General features: G+C 36.0%; 3 protein-coding genes across 10 annotated transcripts in view; 2 read left to right on the top strand and 1 right to left on the bottom strand.

The window, feature by feature from the left end:
- The window catches only part of LOC109060964 (calsyntenin-1-like), a 35,806-nt gene extending 20,995 nt beyond the window's left edge, over positions 1 to 14,811 (top strand). For 2 of the 4 annotated variants that reach the window (XM_042751127.1, XM_042751126.1), the window contains 15 exons: positions 24 to 232; positions 474 to 623; positions 1,420 to 1,605; positions 1,814 to 2,062; positions 3,161 to 3,282; positions 3,694 to 3,856; positions 4,584 to 4,634; positions 6,566 to 6,723; positions 7,536 to 7,684; positions 7,796 to 8,034; positions 8,422 to 8,592; positions 8,749 to 8,894; positions 9,752 to 9,887; positions 10,308 to 10,492; positions 11,507 to 14,811. In XM_042751127.1, coding sequence (XP_042607061.1) covers positions 24 to 232; positions 474 to 623; positions 1,420 to 1,605; positions 1,814 to 2,062; positions 3,161 to 3,282; positions 3,694 to 3,856; positions 4,584 to 4,634; positions 6,566 to 6,723; positions 7,536 to 7,684; positions 7,796 to 8,034; positions 8,422 to 8,592; positions 8,749 to 8,894; positions 9,752 to 9,887; positions 10,308 to 10,492; positions 11,507 to 11,695 — 2,503 coding nt within the window. In that variant the 3' untranslated portion in view covers positions 11,696 to 14,811. The remainder of the gene's footprint in view (positions 1 to 23; positions 233 to 473; positions 624 to 1,419; positions 1,606 to 1,813; positions 2,063 to 3,160; positions 3,283 to 3,693; positions 3,857 to 4,583; positions 4,635 to 6,565; positions 6,724 to 7,535; positions 7,685 to 7,795; positions 8,035 to 8,421; positions 8,593 to 8,748; positions 8,895 to 9,751; positions 9,888 to 10,307; positions 10,493 to 11,506) is intronic. The other 2 variants (XM_042751129.1, XM_042751128.1) reach the window with 1 other exon arrangement.
- A 688-nt stretch (positions 14,812 to 15,499) lies between these two features.
- lzic (leucine zipper and CTNNBIP1 domain containing) lies at positions 15,500 to 18,364 on the bottom strand. Of its 5 annotated transcripts, XM_019126158.2 has the most exons (8): positions 18,201 to 18,364; positions 17,757 to 17,867; positions 17,534 to 17,669; positions 16,561 to 16,659; positions 16,380 to 16,475; positions 16,202 to 16,283; positions 16,028 to 16,111; positions 15,500 to 15,940 (listed from the first exon to the last, which is right to left on the bottom strand). In XM_019126158.2, the coding sequence occupies exons 2-7, from the start codon at positions 17,855 to 17,857 to the stop codon at positions 16,053 to 16,055; spliced, it is 573 nt and encodes a 190-aa protein (XP_018981703.1). In that variant the 5' UTR covers positions 17,858 to 17,867; positions 18,201 to 18,364; the 3' UTR covers positions 15,500 to 15,940; positions 16,028 to 16,052. The 5 variants fall into 5 exon arrangements, with proteins under 5 accessions (XP_018981703.1, XP_042606749.1, XP_018981702.1 ...); XM_042750815.1 differs by having other exon boundaries at positions 15,500 to 16,111; XM_019126157.2 differs by having other exon boundaries at positions 15,500 to 16,111; positions 17,757 to 17,864.
- A 55-nt stretch (positions 18,365 to 18,419) lies between these two features.
- nmnat1 (nicotinamide nucleotide adenylyltransferase 1) lies at positions 18,420 to 21,255 on the top strand. Its single transcript, XM_042750818.1, has 5 exons — positions 18,420 to 18,614; positions 18,997 to 19,135; positions 19,468 to 19,651; positions 19,875 to 20,005; positions 20,497 to 21,255. The coding sequence occupies exons 2-5, from the start codon at positions 19,021 to 19,023 to the stop codon at positions 20,889 to 20,891; spliced, it is 825 nt and encodes a 274-aa protein (XP_042606752.1). The 5' UTR covers positions 18,420 to 18,614; positions 18,997 to 19,020; the 3' UTR covers positions 20,892 to 21,255.
- Positions 21,256 to 22,559: the final 1,304 nt, after the last annotated feature.

Genomic DNA, 22,559 nt, shown 5'->3' with positions numbered 1-22,559 from the left:
AATGACGTTTTGATGTCGCCCAGGGCTACCGTCCACATCCAAGTGAATGACGTGAACGAGTATTCACCGGTGTTCAAAGAGAAGTCCTACAAAGCCACAGTGATCGAGGGCAAAAAGTATGACAGCATCCTGAAGGTGGAGGCTGTGGACGCGGACTGTTCTTTCCAGTTCAGTCAGATCTGCAGCTATGAGATTGTCACCCCCGATGTGCCCTTTTCCGTTGACAAGGATGGTAAGTGCTGCCAATTCAGATCTCCTGCCAAAACCCCAAGTTATATCCCTTAGAGTGATATTGGCTTCTAGGTCATTGTTATTCATGTGCCTATAAAAATTGATTTGTGGAAACAAGCCACCGTTTTAGGCATTTTAGGACGTTAGCAAACTGTCACCTTGAGTTGTGGCCTGAATTTAAGTATTCAATTTGGCTTACCTATCTTGTGAGGTTATTGCTTGTCTGTTCTCCTTATAAACAGGCAACATCAAGAACACAGAGAAGCTGAACTACAGCAAGGAACACATGTACAAACTCACCGTGACTGCATATGACTGCGGTAAAAACCGTGCATCTGAGGACGTTCTTGTGAAAATCAGCATCAAGCCCACCTGCAAACCAAGTTGGCAAGGTATCAAAGACCTCTGGATCTTTTATCTCTCATACATTCAAACAAACACAGCTGTATTATTTTGTTGTTTAAAGCTGGAAAGTTCAGCTATGAAGGTCAGTTTTGTGAAATTTGCAAGTATCCAGCTTTGTGCTTCAACAAGTATTTGCTAAGAAATAAGCCATGAATGAAAACAATATAAAAAAATCAACTTGTAAATTCTTTCTTATAATATGGTGTTTATGAACATTGATGTATTGTGTTAAAAAACAAACAAATTAAAAGTAAAAAAAAAAGTTAATGTAAAAAAGGGTTGTTTTATATTAACTAATGTTAATTTATACAGTGTTTAATTATACATTTTAGGATATTTTTGTCCTTTTTTGCAAGAAATGAATACCAGAAAGGATGCATTAAATTGATCAAAAATCGCAGTAAAGACATTTATTCAAATGTGTCAAATATTTCTACAATATTTCAAAATTTCTTCTTATCATCAGTGTTTCTTGAGCAGAAAACTGACAAATTAGAATGATTTCTGAGTTATCTTGTGTCACTCAAGACTAAACATAATAAAAATTCAGCTTTGGCTTCATAGAAAGCTGTTATTATATAACAATATTTCACAATAATACTTTCTTTTCGAAATCGTACCAATCCCAAACTTTTGAATGGTAGTGTATGCAAAAAACAAAACAAAAAAACAAACATAATATCAGGTAATTTTCATTGTTATTTCATGTAAACCAATGTCAGTGTGTTACAGAATACTCTTTGTTTTTTGAATGACGCACTGTCATTTTCTCTCTGTTGATAGGATTTAATAAAAGGATTGAATATGAGCCTGGTACAGGCAGTCTAGCCCTGTTCCCCAGCATGCACCTGGAGACCTGCGAGGAGCCAATCACCTCCATTCAGGCCAGCATCATGCTGGAGACTAATCACATCGGCAAGGGCTGTGACCGCGACACATACTCCGAAAAATCCCTGCACAAGCTGTGCGGTGAGTCCCGACATCCTTATTATAATAGAGTTACATTAACATCTAGATCATTAAATGTGCTTATTACATTAAGCAACTCAAGTGTAAACTATTTTAGACTAATTTACATAATCGTATTAGCTGTATAATCCTACAGGCACGTGCTGAACCATAATGCAACCAATATTTTGGGATACTGTAATGAATAACTGTTTGTGTGCCCATCCAGGTGCCAGCGCTGGTACTGTGGAGCTGTTGCCTGCTCCCAGCAATTCTGTCAACTGGACTGTCGGCTTGCCTACTGACAACGGGCATGACAGCGACCAGGTATTTGAGTTCAATGGCACCCAGGCCATCAAGGTCCCTGAGGGTGTGGTGAGCACCACCCTGAAAGAGCCCTTCACCATCTCAGTGTGGATGAGACACGGACCTGGAAGCAGGGAGAAGGAGACCATACTCTGCAACTCTGACAAGACGGGTAATGACATTCACACACAAAACACACTGACAGGTCTGAGAGGGTGATGATGGCTTCAATATTTGCATGTCCTCTTCATTTTTTTACTTCAGTAAAAAATCTAAATCATCATGTTATTTCATCCGCTTGATTTAATGTGTTATTAACGCTGTTAACACATTTTTTAGTATGACACTGTAATGGATAATAAGTAATGCACTGTTTTATTGCAGCTTTTTATTATATTTTTAATTAATATATTTTTAAAATATTGTTTAATTTCTGTTATTATTGTTGTTGTTGTGTTTTAGTGTAATCTTATGATATCTATCAGGCACTTTATGTGTAGTATTACAAAAAAATAATCACTTGAATAATCACCTTTTTGTTGGTTTTATGTAAATGTATATACATAAATATACACAACTGTTCAAAATTGCGAGGTCAGTAATGTTTATTGTTTTGGTTGCTAGCCATTTTATATGTGGTATTCCAGAAAAAAAAAAATCCCCAGTATTCTCCTTATCCACACACACACACACACACATTCTGAAATACGGTCTATTGCAAATATCTGTATTGTTTTGTTTTGTTTCCTTTAAATGGAATTGAATGCATTAACTACAAAAAAAAAAAAAAACATGTTTGAAAGAAAAAACAAACAAACAAATATATATATAAATATATATGCTGTAAAAAGTTCACTGGAGTAGCGTCTCATGACATTTTTGAAGGTTGTGAAAGGGTAGTTCTGTGAAATGGGAATCTCACACTATGATCTCACTCTCTGGTCATTGAGCAAAATTCCCTGCGCTACAGAAAGCTCATCTGCTGGCCCTTATGTAAGGCTGATTACATCACAGTTATGCCCCCGTTTATGGAAAGTTGCTCATTGTTTTCTAGGAGTGTGCGGCTGCAGCAATCCATGCATACCAAGACATGTGTACAGCGCAGCACAATGCATACTTAATCTATTACCCGCATTTAAGCGTGGGAAACCTCACAAAATTGTAATATGTATCTGTCATGTGATAAACAAGCATATTTACATGAATTATCATTGACATAAGTGTGATTTTTTTTTTTTTTTTTTAATTCCTGTCTGTGTGTTTTCTGCAGAGATGAACAGGCACCACTACTCTCTGTATGTACACAACTGTCGTCTTGTGCTGCTGCTGCGTCAGGAGCCTACCGAATCGGAGAACTACAAACCAGCTGAATTCCACTGGAAACTCGATCAAGTGAGTCAACTTGAGCCACTTCAGGAGCACTCCGTTTTGAAAGACGGCCTTGTGTTATGTTTAGCTCGCTAGTGATGAATAGGTCACCTCATACTTAAAGCTGTTGCTCCATAACATTCTCTCTCCAAATGACCCATATTACACTTTCTACATTACCCAGTAAAAATGCATGAAAATATATGCCTGCTAAGTTATTTTTTAGGAAGGGGGTTCCTTGCTAGAGCATCATCATAATTGAGGGTGCTTAGCATTAAAAACATTAAAAGACCTGCTTTAAGCAAACCTAACTGTACATTTAGGTAGGTAAATATTGTACTGGAAATCAAAATTACAATTTAAGTTTTTCTGAATGCTGTAGCTGATGCAGTCTGTAGTAAAACAGAGGCCCTGATCTAGTATCTCTCCTCCCAGGTGTGTGATAAAGAATGGCATCACTACGTGTTGAACATTGAGTTCCCAGCAGTGACTCTGTTTGTGGATGGTGCCACCTTCGAGCCCTTCTTGGTCACGGAGGATTACCCTCTGCATGCCTCCAAGATCGAAACCCAGCTCACCATCGGCGCCTGCTGGCAAGGTACTCTCACTAATGATCTATTGATTCTCTTCACACAATGATGCAACCTCAGGTTTAGACTTGAAACCTCTTTGTCGCCTGCTGCAGTTGAAATTTAAGCATGCTCTATATCAGTAAGTAGATTGTCTTTTCAATTTGTAGAGATGCCTTTTTCATACCCCCAGCCATAGATGTAAGACGAAATGTATTGACACATTTCAGATAATCTTAGATAATCTTAAAGACCTCATTTAATCTAAAAACGATTTTTGGCTTTTATTGCATTTCATTTTTTATACTAGTGTACTTCCAAAAGTTTAATAAAAAATAAATACTATTATTTTAATTTTTAGGGTATAAGCATGAAGATCTAAACCCTATTTTTTAGGTATTTTTACTATTATTATTATATATTATAATTATTATAACCAGTGGGGTAACACATTACAAGTAATACAGTTTAAGTAATCAGTTATAGTAATATTGTAATGTATTACTTTTAAACTTTCCCCAGCAAAACTAATAATAAGAATATTTAGCTGTAATTCAATACTTTTTGTTATTTTAATTAATAACAAAATATTTATATAGTGTTTTGCATATTTATATAGTGTTCCAGAAAATGCTCTCTAGAATTAGAAGTATTTCTTGGGGGTCTTTAATGCATGACCATATGTATCGAGTGACTTTCTTTCCTTGACTATATTGAGCCCTGGTCTTTCCCTGCTCTTCTGTCTTACCTCCACAGACCTCTCGGGACATGACAATGATACTGAGACTCTCTCAGAGCCTTTGACAGGTTGCCGTTGTCTTTCCTGATCACACTAATATGTCAAAACGCACGTCTGTTAACGCCCTGCACATGTGTGGTTCTTCTGCAGCATGTCATTCGGCTGCAGGAGGACCGTTCTTGCACAGCTTCTGTCTGCAATGGCATAACATTTGTAGCATGATGCAGTTGAGTCGAGAGATGCCATGTCATAAACCCTGCCTGTTTTGTTCTTCATTCTGTTTTCTTAATTCATCAGTCCAGCTCCATCTAATTTCAGTTTGCTTCCAGATCTGGAGAAGTATACAGCAGACACTATATTACAAGGAAAACAAGTCCAACTGACCTTAGGGATCTGCATGTTTTTATGATAAATCAGAGAGTTTGGCTGCATTCCTTGCTGCGGTTTGCAGGATTATTTATGCCAGTGGTATCAGTGCAGCAGACAGTCTCATTTCTCACTCTGTGACCTTGCTGCCTTTACAGCATCACTCAGTGTCACATTACTGCTGAGGTCATTCTGACCGCTCCCGTCCTTCAGACACGGTCATACTAAGTATAGAGGACATTGCATTACATACAGTGTTACGCTCTCATTTTCATCTTAAAGGGACTGTTCACCCAAAAATGAAAATGAATGTTTCAAAATTTTGTTTCAGATGTATATAATATTTTTACCAAGTGCTTTCCATATAGCAACTTCTGTCAAACTGTCAAACAAACATGGTAAAATAATCCATAGGACTCATTTGTCTAAGTTTTTTTTTTTTTTTTTTAAAAAGGATTTTCATATTTGGTTTTTGCATTGGGTAGTAACTAACTAAGCTTGTCATTTGAGCATTTTGAATTTTGGAATCGTGGAATAATTAAAATAGTGAATTGAGAGCTATTTAAAAAATGATTATGAATATTAAAATATGTTTAATAATTAAAATAATAATAATAATATAAATATATTTTTAAAAAATGATTATGAATATTAAAATATGTTTTTTTTTCTTACTTAATGTGTTATATAATAAATTATATAAATATATCTAAAAAAACAATTAATATGCTCTGCTGTTTAAAACTTCGGGGCCAGTGAGATTTTTTTTTATAAATATTAAATTTAAAATGTTTATTCAGCAGAGACACATGAAAGTGATCTAAATATTTAATTATATTCCAAATCACTGGTTTTCTTTTAAACTTTCTATTCATCAAAAAAATCCAAAACTTAAGTAATTTATATAGGATCATGTGACAAAATTCAGCTTTGCCATAACAGGGATAAAGTACATTTTAAAATGTGTAAAAATAGAAAACAGATATTTTAAATTCTAGTATTATTTGTTGTATTTTTGATCCAATAAATGTAGATAAATCTTTCAAAAACATAAAAAAAAAATCTTGCTGACTCTGAACTTTTGAAAGGTTGTGCAAACCATTTTTCAGACTGCATTTATGATGCTTTTTGGTGAGTTTTTATGTCTTTTTGGTCACTGTTAGGAGCAGGCAAGCAGCGTAAGGTTCTTAAAAAAATGTCTACTTGTATGTTTTATGAAATAATAAGAGCATACAGCATTTGGAACAACATAAATAATGACCAGATTTTCCTTTTTGGGTCACCTATTCCTTGAATGTTGATAACAAGACAGTTCAAAAACACATAACATTAACCATTTAGAAATATGCAAATATGTGTAGATTTATTCATTCATATTGGCTCATTTTTTTATGTGCCACTTTGTGTTCATTCCCATTTATTTGCCTTTTTTTCTCCTACCAAAAGTTGCATGAGGCCACAGGCCTGAATCAGGTCATCCATCATCCTGTGTGACGCACCGGCCTGCATCAACATTGAACACTTAACATGCATGAGCATCAGTCACACGGCCTGTGCACACTGTGCATGCTTGAGCACAGCAGAGCGTACGTTTGGTATGTAACAGGTTCTGTCCCCCTCTGGGTTTGTGTAGGTGGCAGCGCCCGCATGACTCAGTACTTCAGGGGCAACCTAGCTGGACTCATGATCCGCTCCGGCAAACTGGAGAACAAGAAAGTTATCGACTGCCTCTACACCTGCAAGGAAGGTCTTGATGTGCAGCTTCCAGAGGAAGTAGCCTCTTCTGTGAAGGTGAGTGATGTGAATGTTGTAAAACACTGCTTGGATTCTTTTGGGCTGTGTAGGTGAAGTTTTGAAAACTGATGATCACACTACCTTGCATAAGTGTCAAAACATATGCAAGCTTTGGGAAATGACTCATGGGTGTCCTACAGTGTTATTTTAGTACTGTTTATATAATATTATAGTGTTTATTAATATTTTGAATAAGCTTTTTATTTTTTTTAATTTTGATATGTGCTTTTGTTATTTTTGTTTTTATTATTAATATTGCCATATAGCTTGAATTTATTTTTATTTCAGTTTTACTTTTAGTAATTTTAGTAACATTTTTACTCTAACGTTTAACTCTAATATTTTTTTATTTTATTTATTTTAGCCTCATTTTAATTCCCCCAAAATATTTTTAATATTAAAAAATTTTGTCACAAGGATAGTTCACCCAAAAATGAAAATTCTGTAATTTTTCTCACCCTCATGTCAAGACTTTGGTTACTATTTAAAGCACAAATTAAAGTATTTTTAATCAAACAATAAAGGTTTTTGTCCCTCCATTGAAACTCCAGGTAACCAAATTTTAGAATATCCATAAAAGTTCATAAAGGCATAATAAAATTAATTGATATGAATTATGCGGTCTTGTGAACAGATGTGATCGCTTTATATTCTAAACAGTATTCATTTAACATCTAAACCATGATAGATACACATACATAGAGCATTTCATTAAACATAGCTTAATTTGTGTTTCCAAGGTTAACCAAATGGATGTATGTTTCTCTCTCTCTCTCTCTCTCTCTCTCTCTCTCTCTCTCTCTCTCTAGGTGGAGTTTAACCCCAACCAGTCTTCTCTGAGCCTGGAGGGAGATGACATTGAGAGCTTTGAGAAAGTCATGCAGCACATCTCCTACCTGAACTCCCGGCAGTTCCCCACCCCAGGAATCCGCCATCTGCGTATCTCCACCACTGTCAAGTTAGTTTCCATCATTTCAGTTCAGCTGCTTCACATTAGCTAGCCCCACCCACTTTTAGCCCACTCATAATGATGAATGTATTATAATTGACCTCCTTTGTAATTCTTCAGATGCTTCAATGAGGAGACGTGCATCTCCGTCTCTGACTCTGAAGGCTACGTGATGGTTCTCCAGCCAGAGGAGCCAAAGATCAGCCTCAGTGGAATTGACCATTTTGCCCGTGGAGCAGCTGAATTTGAGAGCACGGAGGGCGTTACGCTCTTCCCTGAGCTGCGCATCGTCAGCACCATCACCCGTGAGGTGGAGGTGGAAGCTGAGGCCGAAGCCGAAGCCGAGGATGATCCCACAGGTACGCTGGGAATGTGAGAGTCACACACTTTGCTGAGAAAGGTGGAGAGAGGGGAAATGGATTATGAAAGATGAAAAAATGATTTAACGGCTTCTTTGAATAAACTTTTGAATGTTTATATTCTAATAAGTGGTAGAAATATTGATGTTGTCTATATAATGGATTCTGGGATGAAAGAAAGTCTAAAAGGTTTTTGTCTTAGCTAATGATTTTTATTCTAAATTTTAGTGCATTGTAAGTATTTCTTACAGATTACTTTACTCCTCGCAATCGATATTTGCAATGAAATTGCATGGTGGACGGGTTCTGACTTTTTTAAGATGAAATTGAATCAAATGGAGAGGTTCTGCTCTAACTTACTGACGAATGCTTTTTGTTTTTTGGCAGTGCAAGAGACGGTGGTATCTGAGGAGATCATGCATAACTTGGACACGTGTGAGGTGACTGTGGTGGGAGATGAACTGAATGGAGATCATGAGAGTTTGGAGGTGGATCTGGCCCAAATCCAGCAGAGAGCTCTGGAGATGAGCTCTTCTAACGTGGGCATGGTCATCACAGGTACTCATCCATCTACATCAACAAACTTCTGCTATATATTTACACACTTCTGTGTTTGATTTGTTAAGGGTAGTTTATATCCAGATCTTGCTGAATGGCTGATCTAATAGTATTAAAAGCATCAGTACTGTAATAACAGCTTGTCTCTGTCCACAGGGGTTAACACCATGGCGAACTATGAACAGGTCCTGCATCTGATCCGTTACAGGAACTGGCACACAGAGGCATTGTTTGACAGGAAGTTTAAACTCGTCTGCTCTGAACTCAATGGCCGGTATATCAGCAATGAATTCAAAGTCGAGGTATGGCTGACCACACACATAATTTATTAACTTTACTAAAATGTTCCACTAAAATACCATGGGACCTAAGTTATGTTAACTATAGTTAATGGTATATATACACACTTCCTTTCAAAGGTTTGGGGCCAGTAAAAATTAATAGTTTTATTTGGCAAGAATGTATTATATGATAATAATAATTATAATAAATTATAATAATTGTAATAGATCAAAAGTGACAGTAAAGACATTTATACTTTTACAAAAGAATTCTATTTTGAAATAAATGCTGTCCTTTTGAACTTTCTATACATCAAAGAATCCTGAAAAACAATTATTCAAAAATATTAAGCAAGACAACTGTTTTCAATATTGATAATAATAAGAATTTTTTCTTGAGCACCAAATCAACATATTAAAATGATTTAACAATTAAAAAGTTAAAATGAAAAACAGTATAAACAAAAAAATAAAAAAAAAAAAAATAAATAAATAAATAAATAAATAAATAAAAAATGCCACCTTGAGTAATTGTTTTAAATAAAAAAAAATCTTATGGTCACCAAATTCCTCGGCTGTAGTGTGTAGACTGAAATGAAATTATTTAAATCACTTTCAGTTTTTTATTTTTAAGCATTTAGTTTTTATCTTATATATGGTCTCATGCACATTTTTTTATTATTGTATCATTATGTATATACTAATATAAATGCTTTATATAAAAATCAGTTGTTATTTGTTTAAGGGTTCTGTTAATATAAAAATGCTATATACAAGTCTATATCAAAGTAAGTCAAAGGATATAAAGAGACAAATGGGATTGTATTGTATTACACCAATGCCTGGTGCGTGACCGTCTTTATTGTTTATGCTATCAGGTCAATGTGATCCATACAGCCAACCCCATGGACCATGCTAACAACGCTATGGTACAGCCTCAGTTCATCAACCAAGTACAGCACGCTTCAGTCGACCTGTCTGGACACAACCTGGCCAACACACATCAGGCCTCGGGTATTTCTTCTTCATCCCTCCATTTCCTTCGCCTCCCGTCCTCTGATCCATCTGTTCAGCTTCTCTTGGAGATAAAGGCGTTTCATTGGCTGCTTCATCTCACAGTATCTCTCCTAGATTATTGCACTAATCTCTCATTAAAGATAATCCAGACTTTTTAATCAAACGAATAAGCAGTTTAATGTTGAGCTCAAAACTGAATTCAGTTTCTTTCCATGAGTTTTTCTGCAGCTTAAAGTCAATTTAAAAAGTAGGGCAGTTATGGAACGCTGTGTACTTAGCCTGTTTTTAATGGCGCACTTTTAGGGATTATATACAAGTGCAGTCTACAACATCTGGACAGTCGGTGAGGGACACCTCTTTTAGGTTTTTTTCACCCTAAATACCAAATGCTAATCTGTGTCCATCCACTCTTCACAGTTGTCCCCAGTGCTGCCACCGTCGTTATCGTTGTGTGTGTGAGCTTCCTGGTGTTTATGATCATCCTGGGCGTTTTCCGTATCCGTGCTGCCCACCAGCGCACCATGAGGGACCAGGAAAACGGCAAAGAGAATGAGATGGACTGGGATGACTCTGCCCTCACCATTACTGTCAACCCAATGGAGGTGTGTTCTTAAAATAGAGCTCGTTCGCTCAGTGCTCTTAGAGCACTCATACATAGTTAATGCAGCAGAGGGCTAAACCCATTAAAAACTCAATGTACCTTTGTAAAAATGCCCCTTTATTACCATCCCTCCTCCTCCTATTCATTTGTCTGCTAATATGGATTTTCAATAAACTAAACAGCTATTTTTTGCAAGGGATATTGCACTTATAGAGAGACCATTTGATGTGATTCATAAAGCACAGACTTCCATAAAATAAATTTTTTTAATGTATATTTTAGAATTTTGAAAATGTTTGTATATATATTTTAAAATCCAATAATCATATAATACAAAATATCAAATAAACTATAAAAAACTAAAAAACAAATAATAATAAATCAAATATAATAAAATAATAAATATTGTATGTTATACATAATATAGTCACTATATATATATATATATATATATATATATATATATATATATATATATATATATATATATATATTATATATATATATATATATATAGCCTTATAACTTTACCAAACTCTATATAAATTATAAAATCACTATTTTATATATGTGTGTGTGTATTATATATATGTATGTGTGTGTATATATATATATATATATATATATATATATATATATATATATACACACACACACACACACACACACACACACACACACACACACGCACACATACACAAAAACAAAATAAAACACTTACTACAAAAGTTTAAATATTTTATCTGTTTACTTGCATATCATGTGACATTAATCAACATCAGTGAACAGTGAACCTAAAATTATTGTTAAATGATTGAAATATTGACCTTAAATCTCACAGTATGCTTCAGTACTTAACATTAGGGGTTCAGTTGACAAAAAAGTTTGGGTACCCATGTGTTTTTAGTTTTTCGTTTTTTTAAATAAGAATATGATTGCTCATAAATCCACTCTTTTGAATGAGCAGACGTCTATTATTCAGTATAAAGAACGTTCAGTTCTCTCTTCCTCTCAGACTTATGAGGATCAGCACAGCAGTGAAGAGGAAGGAGACGAGGAAGAGGAAGAGAGCGAGGACGGAGAGGAGGAAGACGACATCACCAGTGCGGAGTCAGACAGCAGTGAGGATGAGGGCGGCGAACAGGAAGACCAGCAGGGTTCGAGCAGACAGCAGCAGCTGGAGTGGGACGACTCCACCTACTGATCCTCCTGAGCACACAGTACACACTACTTACCAACACACACACACACACATCCACCCACGCACAGTCACATCCCTCTGCCAATAGGGACGCCCATGTTCCCCCTACCTAAGGAGCCATGTGTAAAAACGTGGAAAAAACACTGAAAACTAAACGATTATACAATATATGTACAATATAGATGCGAATATATCCAGTGTCTGTCGTGACAGTCCGCTTCATTTCCACCCGCCGAGGCTTCCCTATCAGCATCTTATCGTGGTGGTATTCAGTGTAGTTTAGTATCACAGCTATCTCAATACAAGTTCCTAATTTATTGAATCTTTTTCTGTCCTATCCAAGGAAATCCTGGCCTACGTTTGCATTTTCTTTCAGCTCTGTATGGATACCTCCCTGCAGTTTTCCTTTCAAGTTGAGCTTCGAGAATGATTTAATGTATATTCCTTGCACATGACGTTCTAGGTTGATTTGCTACAGGAATTTTGAGGAAAACTCTTTCCGATCACTTTATATTGCATGGCAAGATTTGCAGTCTTGGGTATGGAAGAAAACAACAGCTTTTTGATATTTTGTAAATAAGACAAAACCATGTAATTAGTCAATGTGTTAGTGAAAGCCTAACCAACGGTTGCAGGTGTCTAAAAAGACACAGTACCTGCTGTAGGATATTTATGTCAGATGCTCTTAGCATGTTTCAGAAGCTTTCAGTGAATCTCATGCTCGTACTAAAAAACGTCCGCTTCACAGAGAGAAACCCATGACAGAGGCTGAGGTTTCTGTGGCAAAGTGTCGTTCATTTAGTCTTTTCTCTTGGAGGTGGGTGTGTTTCTTTTTGTTTCGTTCCGTTCTGTTTGGTAGAGTTGGTTCAGTGCTTTGGCTTTACATATGCTAATTCTAGCTGGGCTTGCAATGGCACAAAAGCTACACCAAGGCTTCAATGTTTTTAATTCAGTGACGTTTTGGAGACTAATAATCACATTCAGGTGATGAATATACAGTTGTTGTTTTTTCGCGTGGTACTGTATGTTGTACAGTTTAGGCACACTGCAGTTATTTAAGCCATTCTAAAGTGATAGTGCTTGTATTTTCTGTAATAAATCGAGACCAATTGGAATCACAGTATGCACTCTCATAACCCAGTCTGAATAACATTTATGACTGAAACCACATGAAAACGGGTGCGCTGGTGATTTATCCACAATGTGAGCATCGAAAGGTCTGTTGTGTACTGTTTTGACAGACCTCTTTTGCTAAAATACTGGCTTGAGATGGTCAGTTATATGAACAAAATTATCGGGGGTTATTTTTATTTCATATATACCTAATTTTGTATTTTTAAAGCTTTTTATTTTCAGGGTTAACCTGTTTTCTTGTCATTTCAATGCCCCTTAAAAGCATTACAAGGGCTAGTTTGCCTGTCACAGCGCATTAAAAGAAACGAATTTCAACTTTTAAAGCATAAAATATTTTTGCAGTATGGCCGTTGGATTTTATTGTACATGGAACTGTACTGTAGAGTTGTGTGAAGATATTTGTTTACATTTGGTAAACTTTTATTCCTTTTTTGGTGACGCTATCAATCTACTCCAGATTTGCAGGTCATATCTCTTCGTAGTTGCTCTCAGAATCGTGTCATAGTTTCATTTTCTTACTGTGATTGGACATTTCGGGATGCACCCCCTCCGAAAACGGTTAGCTATTGGGAAAAATAATATTCCGTTCCCGTCAGGCTCGAAAAAGAATGTTAATTATTTAGGAGATTGTACATTGTTTGATTGTTTCGTAAAGACGGATGTGAAGCTTTAGGGTTCTTCATGTTTACATGCATGAATATTCTCAGTTTGAGGCCTAGGCTGGTGATATGAATATAATTTTATGCCAGAAAAGGTACAATGCGGGAAGTTGTCGAGAAGGTCTATTTTTGTGACCCATGAAAGGGCGACGGGAGACTTTTCTTGTTGGTTTTAGTTTTTGTTACATGTTTTAGTCATCGGGTTCCCCCTTAAAATTGACAGGGCTTTTAAAAAGAGGTCCAGAATTCAGCTGGTGGAGTTGGGAGTGCCTTTTGCCTGTCACAGCGCATTAATAACACAACTAACCAAACACTCATCCATGCCATTTTACTTTTTGCATTTTATAATTATTTCATGTTAGATTTCTTACAGGTATGGGGAAGTGATTTTCATTTTATCAAATTTTTCGTTAGGGATCAACAGCTAGTTTTATCAAGAGTGGACGTTTTAATTGTCCTGCATACAGTAGATGTCTTGTGTTCATGTTGATGTGTAGAGAAAATAATAGGTCCATACTGTATCATCAATGAATATTATACTAAATCATGTTTGAGGAAATCCACTTCGAAAAGATGTACATTATTATAGGCAGCATACGTGGGTATGAGTTGAACAATATGTGTACAGTGAAAGGTGTATCTCCTGATAACGCTGTAGAGGGCAGCATGAAATTCACAAGAAGCAAATACGTGATTTCTCACACAAATGTAATAGTCTCTCACAGTGTATTCTCAACTTGCAATCGTTTTAAAAACCGTTTAATCGATGTAAACCATTCCATGAGACCAAATTTAGTATAATCAATGTTTGTACTGAAAATCGCACAATTGTTTGTATCTTCCCTCCTTTCCCCTGATACAAATATTCATCTGCAGGTTCTCATCATATGAATTGTATTTCAAACAATGTGATTTTAAGACACTGGCGCAGAAACTTTCCATAATAAATAAGCAGTCTGTGCTGAGTGTGAACGGCTGCAGATGGTGAGTGTCTAATGGGGCATTGTCTTTGCATGTATAACACAAGATATAAATATTTCCTGTAACTGGCACACGGTACTGTGGGTTTGGAGTGGAGTAGATGGGATAGGATACTGGTTATACTACTGAATCAAAGATTATCTGTCTCAGATTTGCAGCCTTCAGTGGTCATTGTTCACGTTTTGAATTCCTTTAAATTTTTTGCTCTAGAAATGAAAGCTGGGGATGTTGTAGAACTGTTGGATGCTGCCTTCCAGCTCATTCACTTTTCTATTATTCAGAGGAATAATTATAGTGAAGTTGATGCTTGCTCATGAACAAAATAAAGGATGAGATGGGAATAAATTTGTCTTGGCGTTTCGATTATTTCGCTTGATAATTACCTTTGCATTAGCACAATTTTGTTTTTATGAATTAATGTTTTTGTATATTATATTTTACTGTAATACAAATGTGTATATGTAATTTTAAAAATATTTTCATTTTTATATGTACATGTATACACAGTAGTACATACACATAGAAAGTATTTAAATGTGTATATGTAATAAGTAAAATATATAAATTCAAATAAGTGTACTCCGTTTAAAAGCTTCTACCATCCTTGTTTCTTTAACGCTTAAAGGATAAAAAATATTTCTATATCCAAAAAATTGATCATTCACCTTGATCTTTCCTCATGTATTTCATCATTAATGAGGCCTCTATGATGAAGGTGAATTACAGACCACAGTAATGCTGCCAGGACTATAGTGCCACCTTGTGCTTGAAAACTGAAAAATACTCATATCTAATTCATATCTATAAAACGTCTATAGAAGCGGCTAATATCGTACTAAAATGATTAGAATGATAGTGTGGAATTTGGAAATGTTTATAAGGTTTATAAGCATTTACATATAATGATTTTCCAAAGATCACAATCCAGTCTGTAATTGAATTTGCAGAGATTAAACCCGTTTTTGATCTTTTCCAACCAAATGCATCACAAAAAAAAATGTTGAGAAGAGAGAAAAGACAAAACACTGACAACTTTTAAGATGTTGATCACCAAATATATTCAAATACAAAGTATTTACAAATATCACACTGGTTAAAAAAAGTTATGACAAACCAAATTAAAATGCATAGTAATTAAAGTCTATTTTACTATCAAATACTAGTACCAAAAGGCTTATTGGCAACAGCTTGATGATAAGGTTAATAAATTACATTACAACCAGAGGGTTAAAAAAGAATCAGGATCTTACCTCTCTGTATTCAGAAAATAAGAACTATTATAAAATGAGCTTTTGTAAATGTTTGAGACATTTCACTGAAAAAGTAAAGAATTTTCTTCCACTGTACCCGAATCAAAATGTACAATCAAACATAAAATGTATAGGAAGTATACAATACAAATAACTGTCTAATGAATCCTAATGTACATACTTTAGGTTGAGTGACCACATGATGTCATCTGAAAGTTCTGTTCCTAAATGTACAGATTGCAACCATTGTTTAAAAAAAAAATGACTGTAAATACTGTAAAATGCACGGAGAGCATTTAGGCCACACTCACAATAAATGTCAATCCTAGTAAACCTTTATGTCGGGGTCTTCCCAACTCCAGAACTGGCCAATGCCATTATCTTATCTTCAGATCCTAAAAAGGTCAGATATATTTGATTATTAAAGAGGTATTTATTAAGCAAAATATGCTTCAATAGTCATAATTAGCTGCTTTGCATCTTACCCAGGCTCGCAGTCACCTTCTCAAAGTGGCTCAGAGTGGCACTAGCATTTGCAGCAAGAAACGCTTCATCCTCTGTTGTCAGCTGTGCATTCAAACAATTTACAGATATCAGAAATGGTTTAACATGTGAGTCTTGAAATAGATGTGAGAGTATCTGTGTCAGTAATAGCCCTCTCACCTTCTCGCCAAGTTTTCTGAGAGCCGTGAGGATCTCCACTTTCTGCTGAGTGTACACATCTCGAGGGAGCTTTCCAACCATCACATCACGGTCCATCTGAATTCATACAGTATCATATCAACATATTTAAGTCTTTGCATATATATTTGCATATTTGAAAATGTTAACATGTGCTTGTCACCTCAGCCAGTCTTGTCCTCAATTGCCCTGGCTGCTTTTTAGCAAACAGCCGAATGACTTCTGGCGTCTTGAATGCCTGACTGATGGCAGCTTGGATCGCCTGAGAAATATTTGCAGTCATAAATGATCTCTCAGCATGCATAGTTAATTATATCAGTAGACATCAGTCTAAACGTCTTTTTACAGAAAAAAAGAATGATTCCTTTAAATTCTGTACACGCACACATATATATGTGACCCTGGAGCACAAAACCAGTCATAAGCAGCACGGGTATATCTGTAGCAATAGCCAACAATACATTGTAAGGGTCAAAATAAAAGATTTTTCTTTTATGCCAAAAATCATTAGGATATTAACTAAAGATCATGTTCCATGAAGATATTTTGTATTTTTACAGTAGGAAATTTATCAAAACTTCATTTTTGATTGGTAACATGCATTAATAAGCTAAGGACTTTAAAGGTGATTTTCTCAATATTTTGATTTTTTTGCTCCCTCAGATTCCAGATTTTCAAATAGTTGTATCTCTGCCAAATATTGTCCTATACTAACAATCTGTACTATTTTGGGGAAGTTGTGGCCTAATGGTTAGAGTGTTTGACTCCTAACCCTAAGGTTGTGGGTTCAAGTCTCGGGCCGGTAATACCACGACTGAGGTGCCCTTGAGCAAAGCACCGAACCCCCAACTGCTCCGCAGCATAAAAGGCTGCCCACTGCTCCAGGTGTGTGTTCACGGTGTGTGTGTGTGTTCACTGCTGTGTGTGTGTACTTTGGATGGGTTAAATGCAGAGCACGAATTCTGAGTATGGGTCACCATACTTGGCCGTATGTCACTTCACTTTCAATGCAAATCTTATGTATTCAGCTTTCAGATGATGTAAAATCTGAATAAAAAAAAAAAAAGACCCTTATGACTGGTTTTGTGGTGTGGGGTCACATATGAACTTAAATACAATAAAATCTACATTCTTACCAGCTGCATTCCCCCCAGTTCATCAACTAGTGTCATATTCCCAGACATCAATTTCTTTAATGACTCATTGAACTCGCTCAACTGTTCTAGTGTCTCTTTTTTGGTTTCTTCATATTCCTCCTCTTCAAGTTCTTCTCTGCAATAGAAAAAAAAATATATAAAAAAAATGTTTATGTAACTGAATGTGGAGATGTGTTACAGAGAACTGCTGGGATGCCATTACCTGCACTCCTCTAAATCCTGAAGCTGCTGCATTAACCGGTCCAGCTGTTCTTCCATGTTTTGTCTCAGTTTGCTTGTTTCTGATGCCCCTCTAGAAGCCATTCTTTATCTACTGAAATAAATAACAGGCACAAATCATATCTTTTCATAAGAAACATGACATTTCTTACTGTTGCTACATATGTGAATGTCACAGCTGATGTGCTCCGATATCCACACAGGGAACTGAACTGATCAGAATTAGTATGTATTGTTGACTGTATCAAGGTAAATACTGTTATTTAATCATGACAGATCTGGTATCACATTCTTTTGTCACCCTGCTTTATTCTCTCTCACTGCGCAGTTAGCTTAGCTTGCTCTGAAATATATGAAAACAAACAAATGTACGAACTGTAGAGTCCTAAACGACGTGGTTTTACGTGAATCAAGTAGTAACTCTCACCCGTTCTTTTACCTCCAAAAACGTCCAACTGATAAAGACAAAATTACAATAAGATTTAAGCTCCTAAATCCAGTTGCTAAGGCGTGGTTTGCTAGCACTGTTTATCTTCAATAGAAATCCAATGGCTCTTCTGCGTAAACTGCGCAGAGTTGATTATCATGAACACACTCTGAACGCGTATGAATTGCGCATGGTCACACTCGCGTTCAGTATTTGTTTCACAGCACTGATATCAGGACAAGGCTAAAAATAGGAAAGGAATATGTTAAGACCTTCACATTTAGTTGGTCTTGCAGTTTGTCTACCCTTGAGCAATATTTCGCTGCATCTGTTGGTTTAATGCAGTCGGTGAAGTTTTACTGAAACACTCTGCTGTCAGATAAATAGGAAGCACGAGACAAGTTTGTTGATTTGGTAAGAAGTAAACACGTTTAACGTTAGTTCTGCTTTCATTACATATTATTGCATATATATGTGAAATGGCGTTTTATTGTATATAATATCATTCCTAAACCCGTTTGAATTTTAAGAATAGTTATTACACTGTTTCCTCGTGAACTATAGTATTAATTATGCTACATCTTGCTACTTACACTTATGAGACAAGAAACGAGATTTAGTTGTGATATCAGTTTAATTTATATATAAGTTTATATTTAATATAAGTTTATATTTAATTGCAACAACAATACCGCCAGAAACAAACCTTTATTATTATTATTATTAATTTGTATATATGTGTGTTTTATATAAAATATGTTGTCTATATATTTTTATCTTGATGTCTTTTTTTCAGCAGACAGCATTTTTTATATGATCAATGTCATCACAAGAGAAAACCAAAGTGGTGCTGCTGGCATGTGGGTCCTTCAACCCCATCACAAACATGCACCTGCGTATGTTCGAACTGGCTCGGGATCACCTCGAAGACACTGGTATGATTTATATTAATAATGTGTTAAAGGTATCGGCCTAGTTCACCACAAAAATGAAAATGTTGTTCCAAACCTGTATGAGTTTTTCTCCTGTTGAGCGCAAAAGAACAACCAAACAGTTAACCTCCATAATATGGAAAACAATTCTATTGATGTTAATCAACATTCTTTGCGAAATCTTCTTTTGTGTTCAACAGAAGAAAGAAATTTATACAATTTTGGAACAACATGACATAAGCATGATGACAAAATGTTATTTTTGGGGTGGACTGTGCCTTGTTGTGTTATCAAACATGCATATTTAACATACGTAACTTTTTTTGTGGACTTAGGAAGAAAAAAATTGTTAAAAGCAAAAACCCCCCAATTTGAAAAAACCAACAAAAAGAAAGGTCTGATTGAAGCCAGTCATCGGTTAGAGATGGCTAGACTAGCCACGCTGAACTCTGATTGGATCACAGTGGATGACTGGGAGAGCCAGCAGCTGGAGTGGGTGGAGACAGCCAAAGTAGTTCGGTGGGAACATCTTAAGATCACGTGATTACAGTGAACGTTTCATTTTGAGTAAAGTGAAAGATAAATCTGACACACCCATTTTGTTTTGCAAGTATTGCAGTGTTTTCTATTCTTGAACGAGTTCACATCTGATTTTGTGTGGCTGGACGTCATATTTGATGTGCTACTACGTCAGGTTTTATGCCAAATTTACATCTAATCAGATCATTCTGATCTTCACTAGGCACCATGCAGAACTTATTTCCAGCGAGAACAACAACGATGATGTGGATACAGTGAAGTGTGGGAAAAGGAGAAAGCTGGAGCAAAATACAATCATCTGCCAGAGCTCTTCTTATATTAACACAAAAGAGGGTATGATAGAATAATCCTTCATAGGATAAATGTGCCTACTGCTCAGGGCGGCTAAAAGGGTGTTTACCTTATAATGTCACAATACCTTACAACAGTCAATAAAATTAACAGCTGTTGTGCCCTCGCGACAGCAGAGAAACAATGTACAGCGACTAATATTTACACAGTTCAGCACAGTCTGCATCTCTCGGCACTGTCTGACAGCATTCCTCTGCAAGTGGAACACTTCGAAGCAAATCTATAGGTGTAACAAGTGAGAATTGAAGCAACTAATGAAGAGAAAAAGGAGAAATGCTTTTTGATAATATACCCTACTGTGTTCCCTACTGGATTTTGCAGTAAGCACTGATTTTTAACATTAATTCATCTCTTTGATGCTCCAGTGTCACATGATGCTTTAGTGATTTCATGACTTTCATACAAAGGTCCATGATTAAAGCAGTCAGTATCACTAATATGATGTGTATCATTGTCATAAATCTGTATTTTAGACCCCCCTCGCCTGAACCTCCTGTGTGGTGCTGATGTGCTGGAGTCATTTGGTGTCCCCAACCTTTGGAAGCCGGAGGACATTGAGGAGATTGTGGGTCGCTACGGTGTGGCGTGCATCACCAGATGTGGCAGTGACCCTGAGAAGTTTATCAATCAGTCTGATGTGCTATACAAACACCGTAAGAACATCCATATGGTTCGGGAATGGGTGACCAATGAGATCTCAGCCACCCATGTTCGCCGTGCCCTACGCAGAGGACAGAGTGTCCGCTACCTGCTGCCTGACCCTGTGGTGCGCTACATTCAGGAACACAGTCTGTATAGCGTTGAGAGCGAGCAGAAGAATGATAATGCTATCCTCGCCCCTTTTCAGAGATACACCAGCGCCAACTAGACTGATGTTCTGCTGCTTTTGAGCTAGTTTCTTGTTCTTGTAGAACTTGAATGACACTTGATCCATTGTTCATTTTGCTTCCTTGAACTCATTTGGTTGTGAGTGATTGCTTTACATTGTATCATGAATGATTCAGTATGAGAAATAATATGATACATTTTGTAAAATATTTTTTGATTTGATTTGAATGAAGATTGATGCATTCGTAGAATTACTTTTATTATAGTTCACTGCCAAACATAGAAAATCACTTTTAGAAGAGGAATTTTTATCAATTATTTCTGAGTTTCAAGCTCACTGTTTGCCTCCAATAAATGTTCTTCCATTTTTGGGTGCTAATAAATGAAAAATCTGTTTACAATCATCCTTTTCTCTTTTGGTAACGCTTTATTTTAAGGTGTCCTTTTTACACGTTACATGTCCTTACGATTATAATAACAATAAATTATGCATAATTACATGCAAGTAACCCTAATCCTAACCCTAAACATATAGTAAGTACATGTATTTAATTAATATTACTCGGTACTTACATGTCCTTTAAAGTAAAGTGTAACCTCTCTTTTTTTATTTTAATACATATCTGTAATCTTTTAAACCAAATGCTTATATAACTGGTGTTAAGGGTCATTGTGAAGGTTGCTCTAGAATTCAAGCTATGATTTTTGCTCAGTGACATTTATTTGACAAGTGAGACAATTTGCTCTGAGCATTTAAACATATATATTTTTACATATCTGTGTGTTTTAGTGCTGACATCTTGGCATGTTGAGAACAGCAGTTTGACAGTGACGGTCTTACAAGCTTTTTCATAGTTACAAAACATGATCTTAATCTGAAGACCTGTTAGATCAGTGCTAATATATGAGGCCTTTTGGTTTAGCACGCATAGACTAAATAAAAGTGGGAATTCCCAGGAATAACATGATTAGGACATAACCTTTCTTTCTGCCTTGCATATAGTGAAACAATTTGTTTCCTGTTAAGTTCACACTTAAACATATCCATTGTGATCTATATTCTCTCTCAGGCATGTCCTCGTGACCTGGTAAAATTTAGAAATACTAAACATGAAAAGGATATTACATAGAGGACATAGATTCCCTGACTCACAAAACTCATATGACCGAAAGATTTATTTTTCATTGATTGATAAAATGAACGGGTCTTTTAGTGATTGTGTCACTTTGGTTGATGACATTTGCATATAATAAAAACATCTTAGCAGGTGTAATATGCACTTCCAAGTCACATTTGACACCTTGTAGTTTTGTTTATTGTGATCCGATTTGATTAATCAGTCATGTGATTGAAAAAAGATGTCTTAAGCTTAAACAGATGATCCACAACAGCCTACATTTTAAGCAGATTTATTTTATCCATAGGCTATAATGCCACTTAATTCAATTGTAGTGACACCTATTCATCCTCACATGCTCAAAATAGTAAGTTTCGGTCTCTAATCATCTTTTGAGAAATTCACAGTAATTTCACGTGCGTGATTGTTTTTCTTTGTGGCGCTCATGTGATGATGATGATGATGATGTCGTATGTGGGATCACTTGACAGTAATGGAACTTTTTTTATTTTTGCTGGCAAGAAACCTTTGCTCAAGTTACAAGGAAGAACAAAAAAATGTAAGGCATGCAAACAAAGTTAACGAAAGTA

Source organism: Cyprinus carpio, chromosome B23 (assembly GCF_018340385.1).
Source record: "Cyprinus carpio isolate SPL01 chromosome B23, ASM1834038v1, whole genome shotgun sequence".
NCBI lineage: Eukaryota > Metazoa > Chordata > Actinopteri > Cypriniformes > Cyprinidae > Cyprinus > Cyprinus carpio.
This window is presented reverse-complemented; position numbering and strand designations above follow the sequence as displayed.

Coding starts and splice junctions, on each gene's coding strand:
- lzic (XM_042750815.1), bottom strand. CDS start 17,857: ATGGCTTCTAGAGGGGCATCAGAAACAAGCAAACTGAGACAAAACATG. Junction 17,670..17,756: donor CAGGATTTAGAGGAGTGCAG/GTAATGGCATCC, acceptor TTTCTATTGCAG/AGAAGAACTTGAAGAGGAGG. Junction 16,112..16,201: donor GAAGGTGACTGCGAGCCTGG/GTAAGATGCAAA, acceptor TGACCTTTTTAG/GATCTGAAGATAAGATAATG.
- nmnat1 (XM_042750818.1), top strand. CDS start 19,021: ATGTCATCACAAGAGAAAACCAAAGTGGTGCTGCTGGCATGTGGGTCC. Junction 19,136..19,467: donor GGATCACCTCGAAGACACTG/GTATGATTTATA, acceptor TTGTGGACTTAG/GAAGAAAAAAATTGTTAAAA. Junction 19,652..19,874: donor GAGACAGCCAAAGTAGTTCG/GTGGGAACATCT, acceptor GATCTTCACTAG/GCACCATGCAGAACTTATTT.